This window comes from Ammospiza nelsoni, chromosome 5 (genome assembly GCF_027579445.1).
Source record: "Ammospiza nelsoni isolate bAmmNel1 chromosome 5, bAmmNel1.pri, whole genome shotgun sequence".
Taxonomy (NCBI): Eukaryota; Metazoa; Chordata; class Aves; order Passeriformes; family Passerellidae; genus Ammospiza; species Ammospiza nelsoni.
Genome location: NC_080637.1, coordinates 21,932,704 through 21,945,312, shown reverse-complemented (window position 1 = coordinate 21,945,312; position 12,609 = coordinate 21,932,704). Strand labels below are relative to the sequence as shown.

General features: G+C 37.8%; 1 protein-coding gene across 1 annotated transcript in view; it reads right to left on the bottom strand.

Annotated features, from left to right (window-relative positions):
- Positions 1-12,609, bottom strand: part of WASL (WASP like actin nucleation promoting factor) — a 50,445-nt gene that overhangs the window by 22,191 nt on the left and 15,645 nt on the right. The window contains exons 2-4 of the mRNA XM_059471836.1: positions 2,469-2,603; positions 1,119-1,205; positions 523-619 (exon numbers count right to left, since the gene is read on the bottom strand). Of these exons, the coding sequence (XP_059327819.1) occupies positions 523-619; positions 1,119-1,205; positions 2,469-2,603 (319 nt within the window). The remainder of the gene's footprint in view (positions 1-522; positions 620-1,118; positions 1,206-2,468; positions 2,604-12,609) is intronic.

Here is a 12,609-nt window from a genome sequence, read left to right as displayed (position 1 = left end):
TAGGCACATTGTGTCTCCTGTTCTTGGCCTCAGCCAAGATCACTAGTTCTGAATAAAAGATATTTCTCTATTAACTGCTGGATCAATGCCAAAAATTCATGAACTACTGAACATACCAGATGGTAAAATTTTTGTTACAACCCACTTGGGCTGAATTTAACAAATCAGTTATAAACAGCCCAGGGCTAAAAGAGACTTTATTCAAATATGAAAACAACTTAGAGAAAGATTTCTAGTTTTCCCAATGTCAGCTTACAATTTTTGTTTCCCTCCATTTGTATTTTCAAATCACAGCCTTGGGGTCTCAGCTTACACTTCCAGAACAGAACAACAAGGTGAGTTGTTTCGGAAAAGTACTAACTTTGCACACTAGAGAAAGAAGAACAGTTTAATAGCATAATTACTTCAAAATATAAATATGGCAGTGGTGTCTCCAGTGGCTTTCAGACATAGCAGTAGCTTCCTGCTTCCCCCCCAAGTAACATAAAGAAGCCTGAATTTAAGATTAATTTGAATATTTACCAGATTTTCTCTGCCGTCGTCCAAGTAAATCTGTTACTGTTTTGCGGAATAGTTTAGCTTCTTCTTCATTAGCAAAATTAAGACCAACTTGACATGTCTGAAAAACATTAATATTTCCCCCCATGACCAAGAAAATGTTTTAAAGGCTTTCTTAAATATTGTCTTACACCTTTCTAAAGGTATAACAAGAAAAAAAATCACTGCAAATTAGGAACCAAGTCTTAGTGAAACGTATCTTAGGAACCTCTGTCTACTTATCAAATTTCTAAGGAGATATAAGCAACATCTTATAGCTTCAAATCAAAGAGGGGAAGAGAAAGGAAAATTTGTGCTTTAAGAATATATGATATGTCATAAATATAATCTGCAAGTCAAAATGCAATTTCATTAAAGAAATTCGAAAATAAAGAACAACATTTTATGCTTCTGTACTATATATTAAATTTTCTAGTTGAGATATCACAAAAATTCCTTTAATAAATAAGCTTTTACAAAGAATTAATAAAATTAATTAATATTCTCAGTTACACTAAAAGAAAATACTGTTCAAACTAAAGGCATTTTAAAATACATATTCAAAGACATTTGAGACTCACATCTCCAGCAAAGGTATGAAAATATCCTCTAGGACTATTATATACAAAGTTATTGTACAGCTCCTGCTCCCACAATAATTTCCCATCCTGAAAAGAAGAAAACAAATAAAAAAAGACTATAAAACTTCAGATGAAACTGCAGAGTTTAATTTCTTTTACAACAGAACCTATTAAGAATTGGACACAGCATAGCATTAAACATCTGCCTTGCTATTATACTAACCCAATGGATAAGCTCAATCAAAATCAAAGTACACCAGAGCTTGTGGAAGAGCTGTGAAGGCCTAGTCCATTGGGTCACTGTGTTCTGTTCAAATTCCTGGGTGCTTCCAAAAACTTCTTTCAAGTTCTATAATCCCGCCACAGTGATACTCAGAGCAGTAATAGTGACCAGTTACAAGCATACAGTGACAAAACAGCAACTGCAATAAAGGAGACTTCCAGTCTCCTGTTCTTATCTCGGGCTTGACTTGAAAACAGTTAACTAAAGAGAACAAAAATCTCACCTTTTTAAAAAGTCTCATGTATTTAAATGACATTATAGTTCAGCACCCAAGGAAGAGGTTTCTGACAAAGTCTTAACAATAAAGTGACCAAATCAAAGTCAAATGCAAGTGCCAACTGGCAATACTGAACAAATCTGAGAGACTTCAAGCACTGAACCCTGACAGATAAGGAGCTGTTTCCTGGCTGCAGAGATAATGGGAAGCTTTCCAAAGTCTCAGCACAGTCAGTAGGACATAGGTTTCTCAGTATCATTTTTGTTACAAAAACACATCTTGAACACTTTGTCTCTCAGTTCCCACTCTCTTGATCAGAATACTATAATAGGACAAAGCTCTTCAGTATGACTCTACTCTTTGTGGAGGGGGAATGAAAGAAAAAGCCACCCACCCCACCTCCCAGAAAGTCAGAACACACAACTTGTTTATCTTGCAGTTTTCACATGCTCCACACTGACCAAAAACTTTGTTTCCACCCATACATAAGACAGCATCTATTTCTTTAAACCATCCAAAGTAGTGACACCTGCTAGAAGTTTGATAGCTGTCCATATCAGTAACACTATACTCATTTCCACTAATCAGATCTGTAGAGGGCAGCTTCTGAGAGCTGTAAGAATAGTTGATATTTATTTCATCCATTAAAGATGACAAATGAAACTGTTTAAATTTAGAGTACCTGAAAAAGTTGTAATTACCTATTGATAACAACTGCAATTGCACAGCTTAAAGCACAAGCACTTGTGAATTTCTATGAGTGCATAGCTACAACTTAACTCATTGAATTCAAAATGGAGAATGAATACAACCAGACTTTAAGGGTCTGAAAAAGAAAAAGGATGCTTACCTTAATGTCAAATATTCTGATAAAATATGACCTCTGTGGATTGTCCTTTACAAGGCAAGCTACACCACAGCACTTCTTTGACCACATGGCATTGCGATCTGCTGCGTATATCTGAACGACTGCTGAAGACATCGTCTAAAAACAAAAGGTAGCTATTACTTTTAAGGAAAAAAAAAAAAAAAATTCTATAACTGAACCTTTCCCAAAGCATCTCTTAGATTTGTTCCTTGCTCTAGGCAGCAACTTTGCTGATTTCCCAGGTAGTTAACCCCATAAGATTCAAATGAGCCCAAATCACTCCTGTGCTTTAGATTTTCACTTCTATGCAAGATTTAGACACCTTAAGAACCCTTCATGAACTTTACCATGAAAAATAGCAAATAAATTTTGCCTCTAAGAAGCAGATCAATAACTATAGTGGTCACACAAAATAGCCCTACTGTGCAAGGAAATGTCTGTTTAATACTTCAAACTGAATACTCAAACAAACACAATACTCAAGATGAAACTGTAAATTGCACAGTTCCTGGACACACTCCTGGGTACTGGAATGCAACTGGAAGACATTGCTTAATTGTTTAAGTGGTCTCTGGCACAATTTTAACCTATGCCAACTGGTGAACTCCAAAAATTCCTGGGCACAGTTTGAGAACTCACATGAGCTAGGCTCATTCCAGCTGGCAACCAGAAATTGCCTGATTTTCAAACTGAGAGATTTTAATAAGAGATGAAGATTATTCCAAACCAGATTGCTTTGGTCACTAGAACATTCTTGAGCATATTTTCTAGTATGTATGTGCTTTACCTTAAGAGTCCCGTAAGGAAAGGAAAATGGAAACCCTCAAAGAATATTTAACGGCCAAGTCATAGGGACATAAAGTTTAAATTATCTGTAATAGGCCAAAGCAGAGCCCATCTAGCCTAGGATCCAGGCTCCAGCAGCACCAGCTGCCAAAAGAAGGTAAGAATACCAGAATATACCATTACAACTATGGAAGCATATCCCCAGGAACTGCCAGGCTGGAGCTCAAAGCTCCCCAGGCCAGCAGCATATACTGCATTGTTCCTTTGTGAATTTGTCTATTTGCTCTTCAGACCCATGTGAAATTCTGAGCATGATAACACTGCACAGGCCTGTGTTTCACAGTTTTCTTATGTGTTGTGTGAACAATTAGCTCCTTTTATCTAGACTTTTGCCACCTGCTAGTTTCAGTTGATCATCCCTCCTTGCTCTTACACTAAGAGATGGTGTTGATGGCTTCACAGTTGTTCCTTTATGCTGCACATCCTTTTATAGATATCTGCCACACTTCTTTGGCCTCTACGCTCTCTTTAGCAAGCAACACTAGTTTTATGTCACTCTTGTACCAAGAAAAAACAATCATATTACACATTACCCTTGTCACTTTTACATGGATATTAACTAGTCCTACTATGTTTTTCTTTGCATAGAGATGAGACTTGTGCTGTATGAATCCAGTTTGTTAGCCCTTTGAACACAGGGTCACAATGAGTTTTCTGCTTTGTTCTCTACTTCTTTCACTATCAGTCAAAAAGCTGCATTTCCTTTATCACTATGAAATATTAAGTAGATATTATTTTAGATCTGCTATAGTTCCAAGACCATTCTGGATGAGTTATACCTAATCTGAGTAATAGGCTCTTCATTAGGTTTTCCCCACCTGCTCCACAAGGATTACTCTGCCTTTATCAACACTGACTACTTGCTGAAAGAGTAGACATCTAGAATGCAGGCATGCTTTCTTAATCATTATAAGATTATCTACTAAATGTCATTGTCACCATGGTCATATTGTTCTAATGGCTTAAAACTGCAAAAGAACAACCTAAGTTTAATTGGATCTTTTTTAATCAAAACCCCTTCAGTTTTGTTAAAACAGAGTCAACATAATATAGTCAGACTGACGGCTACACCTTTGGGAAGCTATATAACCCCTGCCCAAGCACTGTGATGCTAACTTTCACAAACCAAGTCATATTTCTGATTCTTTTTGCAGCCACCTTGTCAGAAGTTGACTGACTGACTACTAATCTTGCTGGTAACCTACAGAAGAAGTTAAAGCAGGTTTGTCTGATGAAAAGAGTGCTTTGTAGACGCTTCCTCAAATGCTCTACAACTAAGTGTAAAGTAAAACTTCTCTCCCTATAATCTGCAGAGTAATACGAGTAATTTAACCATAACTGCACTTATCTGACAAGTAAAAAGGGACCTAAGAATTACCCATACTACCACAACAAAACAATTATATCTGCAATTCCATTTAATGTAAGAGGTGTCATTTTCCCCTCTATGTTGCAAACGGACAATGATCTCATTTTGGACACAGCCAGGCAGATTTTGTTCAAAATCTTTGCTTCTCTAACAGCCTCTCCCACTCATTTCCCCAATACTGTCTACTTAAATTAATAACCTTATAGACACAAATTGGTAACACACTGGAGCAAAATGGGCCATTCTACAGTTCACATTTAAGCACAGCAACTATCTCTCCACCCCTGCAAGAAGCCTTCTCAATACTCCAAGAAAAGCCCAGTTTCACTACCCAATAGGACTTCTCACAGAAATGGGTGGTCTTGGTAGGAATTATACAACTTAAATTCAGGGCACAGGAGACAGTGACCTATGTCAAGACATGGCTCCTATACATTGCTGATGATCACATCTAACAGCAAAAGCACCAACTGGAGTATCTGGGTAAACCAGTAACTGTCGTAACTCGACAACTGCTTATAAAACCTTGAACCAACACCCACCTCATGAGTACAAAGAAGAGTATCACATAGAGTGTGTCCTCATTCTGCATAATCATAATATATTTAATATATACTTGGTTACCCTGTGAGTAGAGCTTGATTTAGAAGATAAAAAACAATTTCACTGAATCTAAAGTAGGTTTTGTTTTGAGGTCTACCAAGTTTAGAGTTCAACTGCATTTTAACTTGCTCATTAGCTTTGTACAAATTCCTAATGTTGACAATTGCAATGAGGCCTTTGCATATTAGAATATAAAGCTACAAATTCTGCTGTCACACCACTCAGGTTTTCTGGGGGTTTGTGGTTTTTTTTTTTTTTTTTTTAAGGGTGATAAAGGAAAAAAATACGAAGTATATTTTGAGGGGCAGGGGGAGGAGGACAAGTAAATCCAACTCCTTTTACTTCATCCCCTCTTCATTTTCATTACGTACAGCAGTGGTGCCAAGCTTTCTGCTATTCAGTTTCTGGAACAAAGATGGTAAAAGTAATGATCCACTGCATTTGGAAATTTACACAGACTCACGGTGAAATTTAAAACTTGAGAAAATAAAACTATGTTTACTGTTATTCAATATGAATCCTAGCCACATAAATTCAATTTAAAAAGTTCAAATGTAATTGCATAATTGCAGAATCTGAGAACATTTACACAAATACATTTGAATATTCTACTGCATTTACTGAGTATTTACTGTCTATTTTGAAGACAATGTAGCTAATCGTTTCAGTTTCTCACAGCATTCTTGAAGAGAACCTTGCATTTAAAAGGACACATTCTTTTATACATAAGTATTTATTCAGAGTAGGTCAGACCACTGATTCAACATAATGATTGTATTTTTTTCTGGCATGTAGTAGGTTACTTTGTTACTACTGTATTTTCAGGAGGAGGATTTTGAAGTTGTCACTACTGCTTTTTTAAAGAGATTTGGTAAAGACCTTGTCCTTTTTATACAGCTATATATCTAGAAAGGGTGCATAGGGGAAAGAAATAAGGTAGTCCACCAAAAACTGCTGGGCCATGGAGGTGAAAACCAACCTGGCTCAGCTCCCTCTATTTTTTCCACAGTCAACCTCCAGCTGGAGGACATAGCATTGATTCCAGGAACCTGTCACACCCTTCAAGCTGATGAGCTGTGAAGCAGCAAGTCTGTGCTGTCAGCTGTACACTGGCTGTCTCACCGGAAGAGCTGGTCCTACCCTCGGACCCATACTGCAGGATATGTGGTATCAACAACAGGCTCACAAAAACACCTTCTGCCTGCAGAACAGCCACAGCCACTCACCACACGCCTGCAGAATGTGACCACAACAGCCACTGACAGTTCCCCACTGGGCAGCAGAGAGATGTGTACTGAGATCAGCCTCTGGTGTGAACATTTGCTGCAGTGGCCTGTCATGTTAATGACTTGCTGTAACTCCAGTCTTTCTCAAAAAACAGTGAAGCAAGCCAACCCAGACGGTGGCACAGCTCATTACAAGAAAGAATCATTACAATGCATGGCTTATGGCTGACAGACATGTAAACACAGTGGGCCAAAAGTCACAACAAAGAGTGGCAGCAAGATTAAAGCTTCAAGATTCAGCCACCTCAGTATACAGCAGAACAGAAAGCAAGACCCATTTGAATGTTTTTCCCCAGTGTTTACCTACAGCTGACAACAGGTTGTAGTGCAAAGATCAAAGGTTCACAAAATTACTTTGGTTGGACGTGACCTCTGCAAGTATTCCAGGCCAAGCTCCTGCTCACTGAAAGGGTAATTAAAAGCCTAGTGTCTATTTGCTCAGGGTGCTGTCCAGTTAGGTTTAAGGGCTACAAAATCACCTCTGTACTTAATAATTCCCATTTTGGTGCTTGTAGAAACGCATCCAGATTTCATGCATTTCTCTAATGGTTCAGGATTGTTACATGCTAAATGTTGACAGTACTACTGAAAACACACTAGCACTAACTTTCAACCTTTTCCTAAATTTAAGTGATGGGTTTTTTCCCATAAAGAGGCAGAACCATGTATACACACATGACAGGCTTGCTTTTCTCAAGTTATCCTTCCCAGTCTCTGAAAGTGTTTTACAAATAAAACCAGGAAAAAAAGATTAAGAAAAAAGAGAGTATTTTGTCGTGTAAAGCAAAAATGCAAGTAGTAGCAGTTGCTTTCAAGCAGAGTAACCTCTTGAAAAAACCCATGCCTATACAATGGCTGTAGCTTCTTCATTGAGGATTTTCAGCTCAATTAGCTAATTTTACATTTCTGTGGGAAAAAAGCAAGCTATGGTGAATAGCTGTGTGCAATCCAAACGCTGTCAGACAGAAATCAGAAATCAGTATTTCTCTTCTCTTTTCCATACAGCAGGTATCTGGAAACATTGTCCAAACAATACTAGAGCTGGGGAGAAGATACCTATGGTAGGTATTTTTAAGACATGCTATGGCTGAAATCTTATAGCTAAGCCAACATGTTGCAGCCTGACCAGGTGATGCTGGGCGCTCCTGGGTGACACATTTCTTCTTTGATCCAAGCCCAGGAAGACAGCCTGCAGTTTGCTTCTAGAGTGACTGTTCCAGAATGAAGAGCTTTTGCTATTCTCTGATACCACAACAGCTGTAATAGTTTTCCTCAGAGAGCAAGGCTCAGGAACACAGGCATGCTATCAAGTACCATTTCACTGCAGAAATGCTTAGTAAGGCCTAACTTTAATCTTGACCACAAGAACAGCAGGAAGCTTCAGTACCAAAGCAATCTCTAATAGCCCGGCATTGGCTGAGTTAGGGAAGAACACACAGAAACAATGTCATTAAGACTTGTAAATGAGAAAGACAAGAACCAGAAGTGAACCGGGTTCTATGGAGAATTGACCTTCATTCACAGAAAATGAGACAGTTAGATAGAATTCAGTGGTTGACATTTTTTTCTCCAGATGACAAATATTCTGAAGGAAAAAACAAACAGAATACAGCACTGACTAATCAAGCAGAGACAGCACTTGAAATCTTAGGTGTTTTCTAAAATAAGCTTAGGTTTTACAATTACACTTTAAAATGCTGGTACTTAAAATTAATTCATATAATTCAATGCAAATGTAATTGCAATTAGACAGTGATAATAACTCCCTGTTGTTTTGCAATTGCCTTATGTTCAGTGTCATAAATACATGGAGCTTCCAAAAGTATTTCTGTAGTGCTCAATACAGCTATGCATTTTATCTCATCACTCAATACAAAAACATAAAACCTGCTGTAGGGACAAGGCACCAGAACTTCCACCCCTTTCTCAAGGGAAGATTTCAGTGCCCTACACAAGCAAGCTCCACTTGCTCTTTCTGGCAGTTTAATTTTCCTTCTGCACAGTGGTCCTGTTTCAAGAAAAAAAAATGTAGCTTTTTTTCTTGGCATTGAGGAGTCTCCTGTCATGCGGGAACAGTATGCTATGTTCCCTTCCTGCGAGGAAGGGCTGATAACCCACTTCTGGGGGGAACGTTCTCTCCACCATGCACTCCTACAGAAGGCATGCACTGCAATCTCTCCCAACAGCAATTTTAAACAGACTGACTAAGCCTGCCACTATTGAAATGACCTCTAAGTAATTAAGCCACATAAAAAACATGCAAGTACGCTTCCCTAACAATTGCAACATTTCAAGTAGCAGAGGCATTTGCTAGAGTAGACAAAAAGACTTCCTAGCACTTTCACAAAACTCAGAAGAGTTTAATTAGGTTCAGAACCTTGCAATATTTCTAAGCCCTGAAGAGTAGGTAAGCCAACCTTCTTAAGCATGGGTGTCTAGTATGATGGTAGAGGTGCAATTCAGGCCTAACCGTGAGAAATATGAACACAAATTAACATCACCACCAAATTTTAAAAAGCTCAGGAAGTATTCACAAGTGTCAGCTTGTAATTGCTTTTCAGTTACAGATGGGAAAAGATTGAGATGGGAAGAAATTGGAGAGAGAAAGGACTGGTGATGTTGAAGGCAGACTATTCTTGCTTACTGCTGGCACCTTCATCTGAAGGACTGCAAGGATTAGGGCCCCAGACAACAGAATAAGTACAAGAGATGCAGCTGTCTTTTTAGGCTTTTCCCCTCTAAAGACAGTGTATCAGGCAGTGTATGGTTACTGCATCTTGTACAAGAAGTGTGATGATACTGTCTTGAGAGCATGCACAGACACATGTGTGCTAAAAATATTCTTCAAGGACTCCACAATATTTTTACTACAAAATTAGATTTCTGTGAGTCAGATTTTGCAACTCTAACTGGTTTATAATTTGTTTTCACACCAGGTTGCCTACAGAATCTTCACAACTGAGCCTAAATGTGACAGCATTCCTCCACTGGGGATTTGACTTTATTTTTAATTTGGACAAACTGTGATTACTTCAATTTTTAAAGCTATTACAGCTTCTGAAGATATATTTAGCGAATTCTTAAGAATCTCCACCTTAAAGACAATTGTGTGTTGCAAAAACCGAGTTTCAGATGTTACCGACATGATTTTAAACTAGTTTCCCACAGAAAGGAGACATACAGAACTTCACAAGTTTGCTGGCAGATTTCAGTAAGTTAAGAAACTACAAGCAATCTCCTAATTTTTATGCCCTTTACAGGATATTATTTTCTAAAGACCAACTGATTGCTCCAAAGACAGGAACACTAAACTAAAGCAAGACTTCACATTATTTGACAGAACTGACAAAAGAAAGCCTTTCGTAAATATCCAATCACATAAGTAAAACTTTATTTTGTGCAAATCAAGAAATTACTCAGCTGAAAACACTGAGGCCTTACCAGTTCTACTGCTTGTGAAATTATTTGCTACAATTACCAAGTGTTCAATTTTAACACTTTTAATTTAATTTTCATCATTTAACACATTTCATTTAATTAATTTCCCATGATTACCCACTGATTTAAAAATGCTGTGCATATAGACACCAAGAAAATAGTAATTTTTTTCCAAAAAGTTAGGCTATTAGAAATAAAGCTACTGTGTAAGAAATACTGCTTTTTCTTACTTAAAGGCAGAAGGAAGAAAGAAATCTTTTCAGAAATAACAAAGCCACTTCAGCTATTTCCTCTCATTTCTGAAACATGAGAAGACAACTCCACATATTGCATAGTGTTATGTGGAAACATTTAAGGAATTAAGAGACCAAAAATTTAACACTTAAGAACAGATTCCCTGTCTTGCCTGTGCCATGATAACCAGACAAGTGAGCTGCAATATCCTCACTGAAGATATTTTATTGATGTGAAGAAGGCACCAGTGATCATTAAGTGATGTTACAACAAAAAAAGGGATGAAACAAGGGACTGGCTGTTTGACAATCTAAGCCATAAAAGTGCTTGTCTGAACTTAAGTCTGCTGTTGTCCAGTAAAGAGATCCTTCACTCCTCATGCTCAGTCAGCCAGTTACAGACAGCTCACATTTTAATGAGTGTCTTCAGATAAAAATTCATTTGCCTTTCCAGTACCTCCCACAACTCCCCAGTTCAGTTAGAACTGGCCAACTCCTTTTCAAAACATTGCTCAACAGTGGATCACAGAAAACCAACAATTAAGGTGTAGGCAAACAGCACAGCATATAAAGCCTAATCAACAGCACACGATTAAGAGACATTCTTTTACCAGACACAGCATGAAGTTATTTTTCAATCCTACTACCTCCCTTCAGGACAGCACACGGAAGACTTCAGCCTTCCTGAGATACGACACAACCATAACCACAAGCATGCTGCAGATTATAATATTTCAAGCTATCTCAGTCTAGCAGATCATTTACCAGCTGACATACACAAGCTGGGGTTTCCACGGATGAGCAAACGGAACACTGTCACTTCCTGTTTACCTGCACAGCATCACTCACTGAGCTGCACCTCACTGCTTAATGCTGCTGAAACCTTGGCTGGCCACACAACAGCACCCACAGCAAAACAGTTACCTGTGCTCTGGAGCTGAAGTTGTTCATATAGATATAGATATAGATAATATGCTGCATACAGGCTTTCTATAAATTTGTTCTACTGCCATGGAACAGAAATTCTCCCTAAAGATGACAGCTTGTGTTGCAGTTCCACTGCCTCTCCAGTCTCCCAAGAAACTCAGATTCAAAGCGTGTAAGACTGTTCTTGCAAAGCTCAGGGAATTTTTAGATGAAATGCTGAAGTCTACCTTTCAATTTTGATCCATTTTAAATTTATCAAGACTCCCAAGACTAGGATGAATCTTACATAACCATGTAAGAGATTGTACAGATAAATAGATTAACCAGTTCTCAAAATATGTTTCATGGTCATACACAGAAATGGCAGTGTCAAGTCAAGAATCAAAAGTTTCATGCAACACACAGGATAAAACTTTGAGTTTTCTTTGGTTCCACTGCCCATCCAGCTGTAAGAAAACCCAGCCATTCCCTTCTCTTCCACAGCAACTCATTGCCTTCGTGCACTAAGGTCTTCCTCCTTCAGCCTTCAACCATTCCATTCTCTGCACAGTAATATTTTTGTAGATGATACATATTAAATGCAGATTCTTATAAGCAAATCCTCATACCCACTTTGAAGATATGAGAGTGCTTTGAGAAGAAACATCAGAATTCAGGCCAAATTTTTTAAAGTTAGATCCATGCAGTTCCTTATCAATCCACACAGTGATATAGGTATCATGAAGTTTATAAGTAAAAATCTGCAGAACAACAGTAAATTGAGTAAGGAAAGGATATGAAGCACAAACCTCAGGATTTCATGAATTATCCCAGCTCTGAAACACTCATTAATGAGCCCCTGAAAATGCTATTCAGTATCTACTTGGTACTCCCAGGCCCAGATTTTAAAAAAATCAGTATTTGCTTTGCAGACATGATATTTAGGCGAACTTCACTTATGATCTCTACACTTGAAGACAGAAAATAACATAGAATTTTGACTTTTGATACTTAGGGAAGATTGAAATAAAGCAGCTTCATTTGTTTTAAAAGAACTCTTATAAAAGAGTACATTAATTACATGCCAACATGAAACAAAGAACTCCCTTCAAAATATTAGGAAATATGAGAAAAGGCTATTAAAAGTAAAACCTCTTTGAATAATAGCCACCAGTTGGTCTCACAATTGTGTATACAACTTGTGTCCTGTCCTGTAAAGCAGACTCAATCCACTTACATAAAGGTACTTAGAGATGCAACCCCCCCTCACACTTTCACCATGCCACAATTCAACATGTATTAATTCCTCCTTGAGCAGTTCACATTTAAACAGAATAGTTATGGCAATTCAAGTCAGATACAAGAAAACATAACTACATGTAAGATTTTTTTTTATATATACACCAGCAACTGACTTTGCTATGTATAGTCATTCCCAGTGA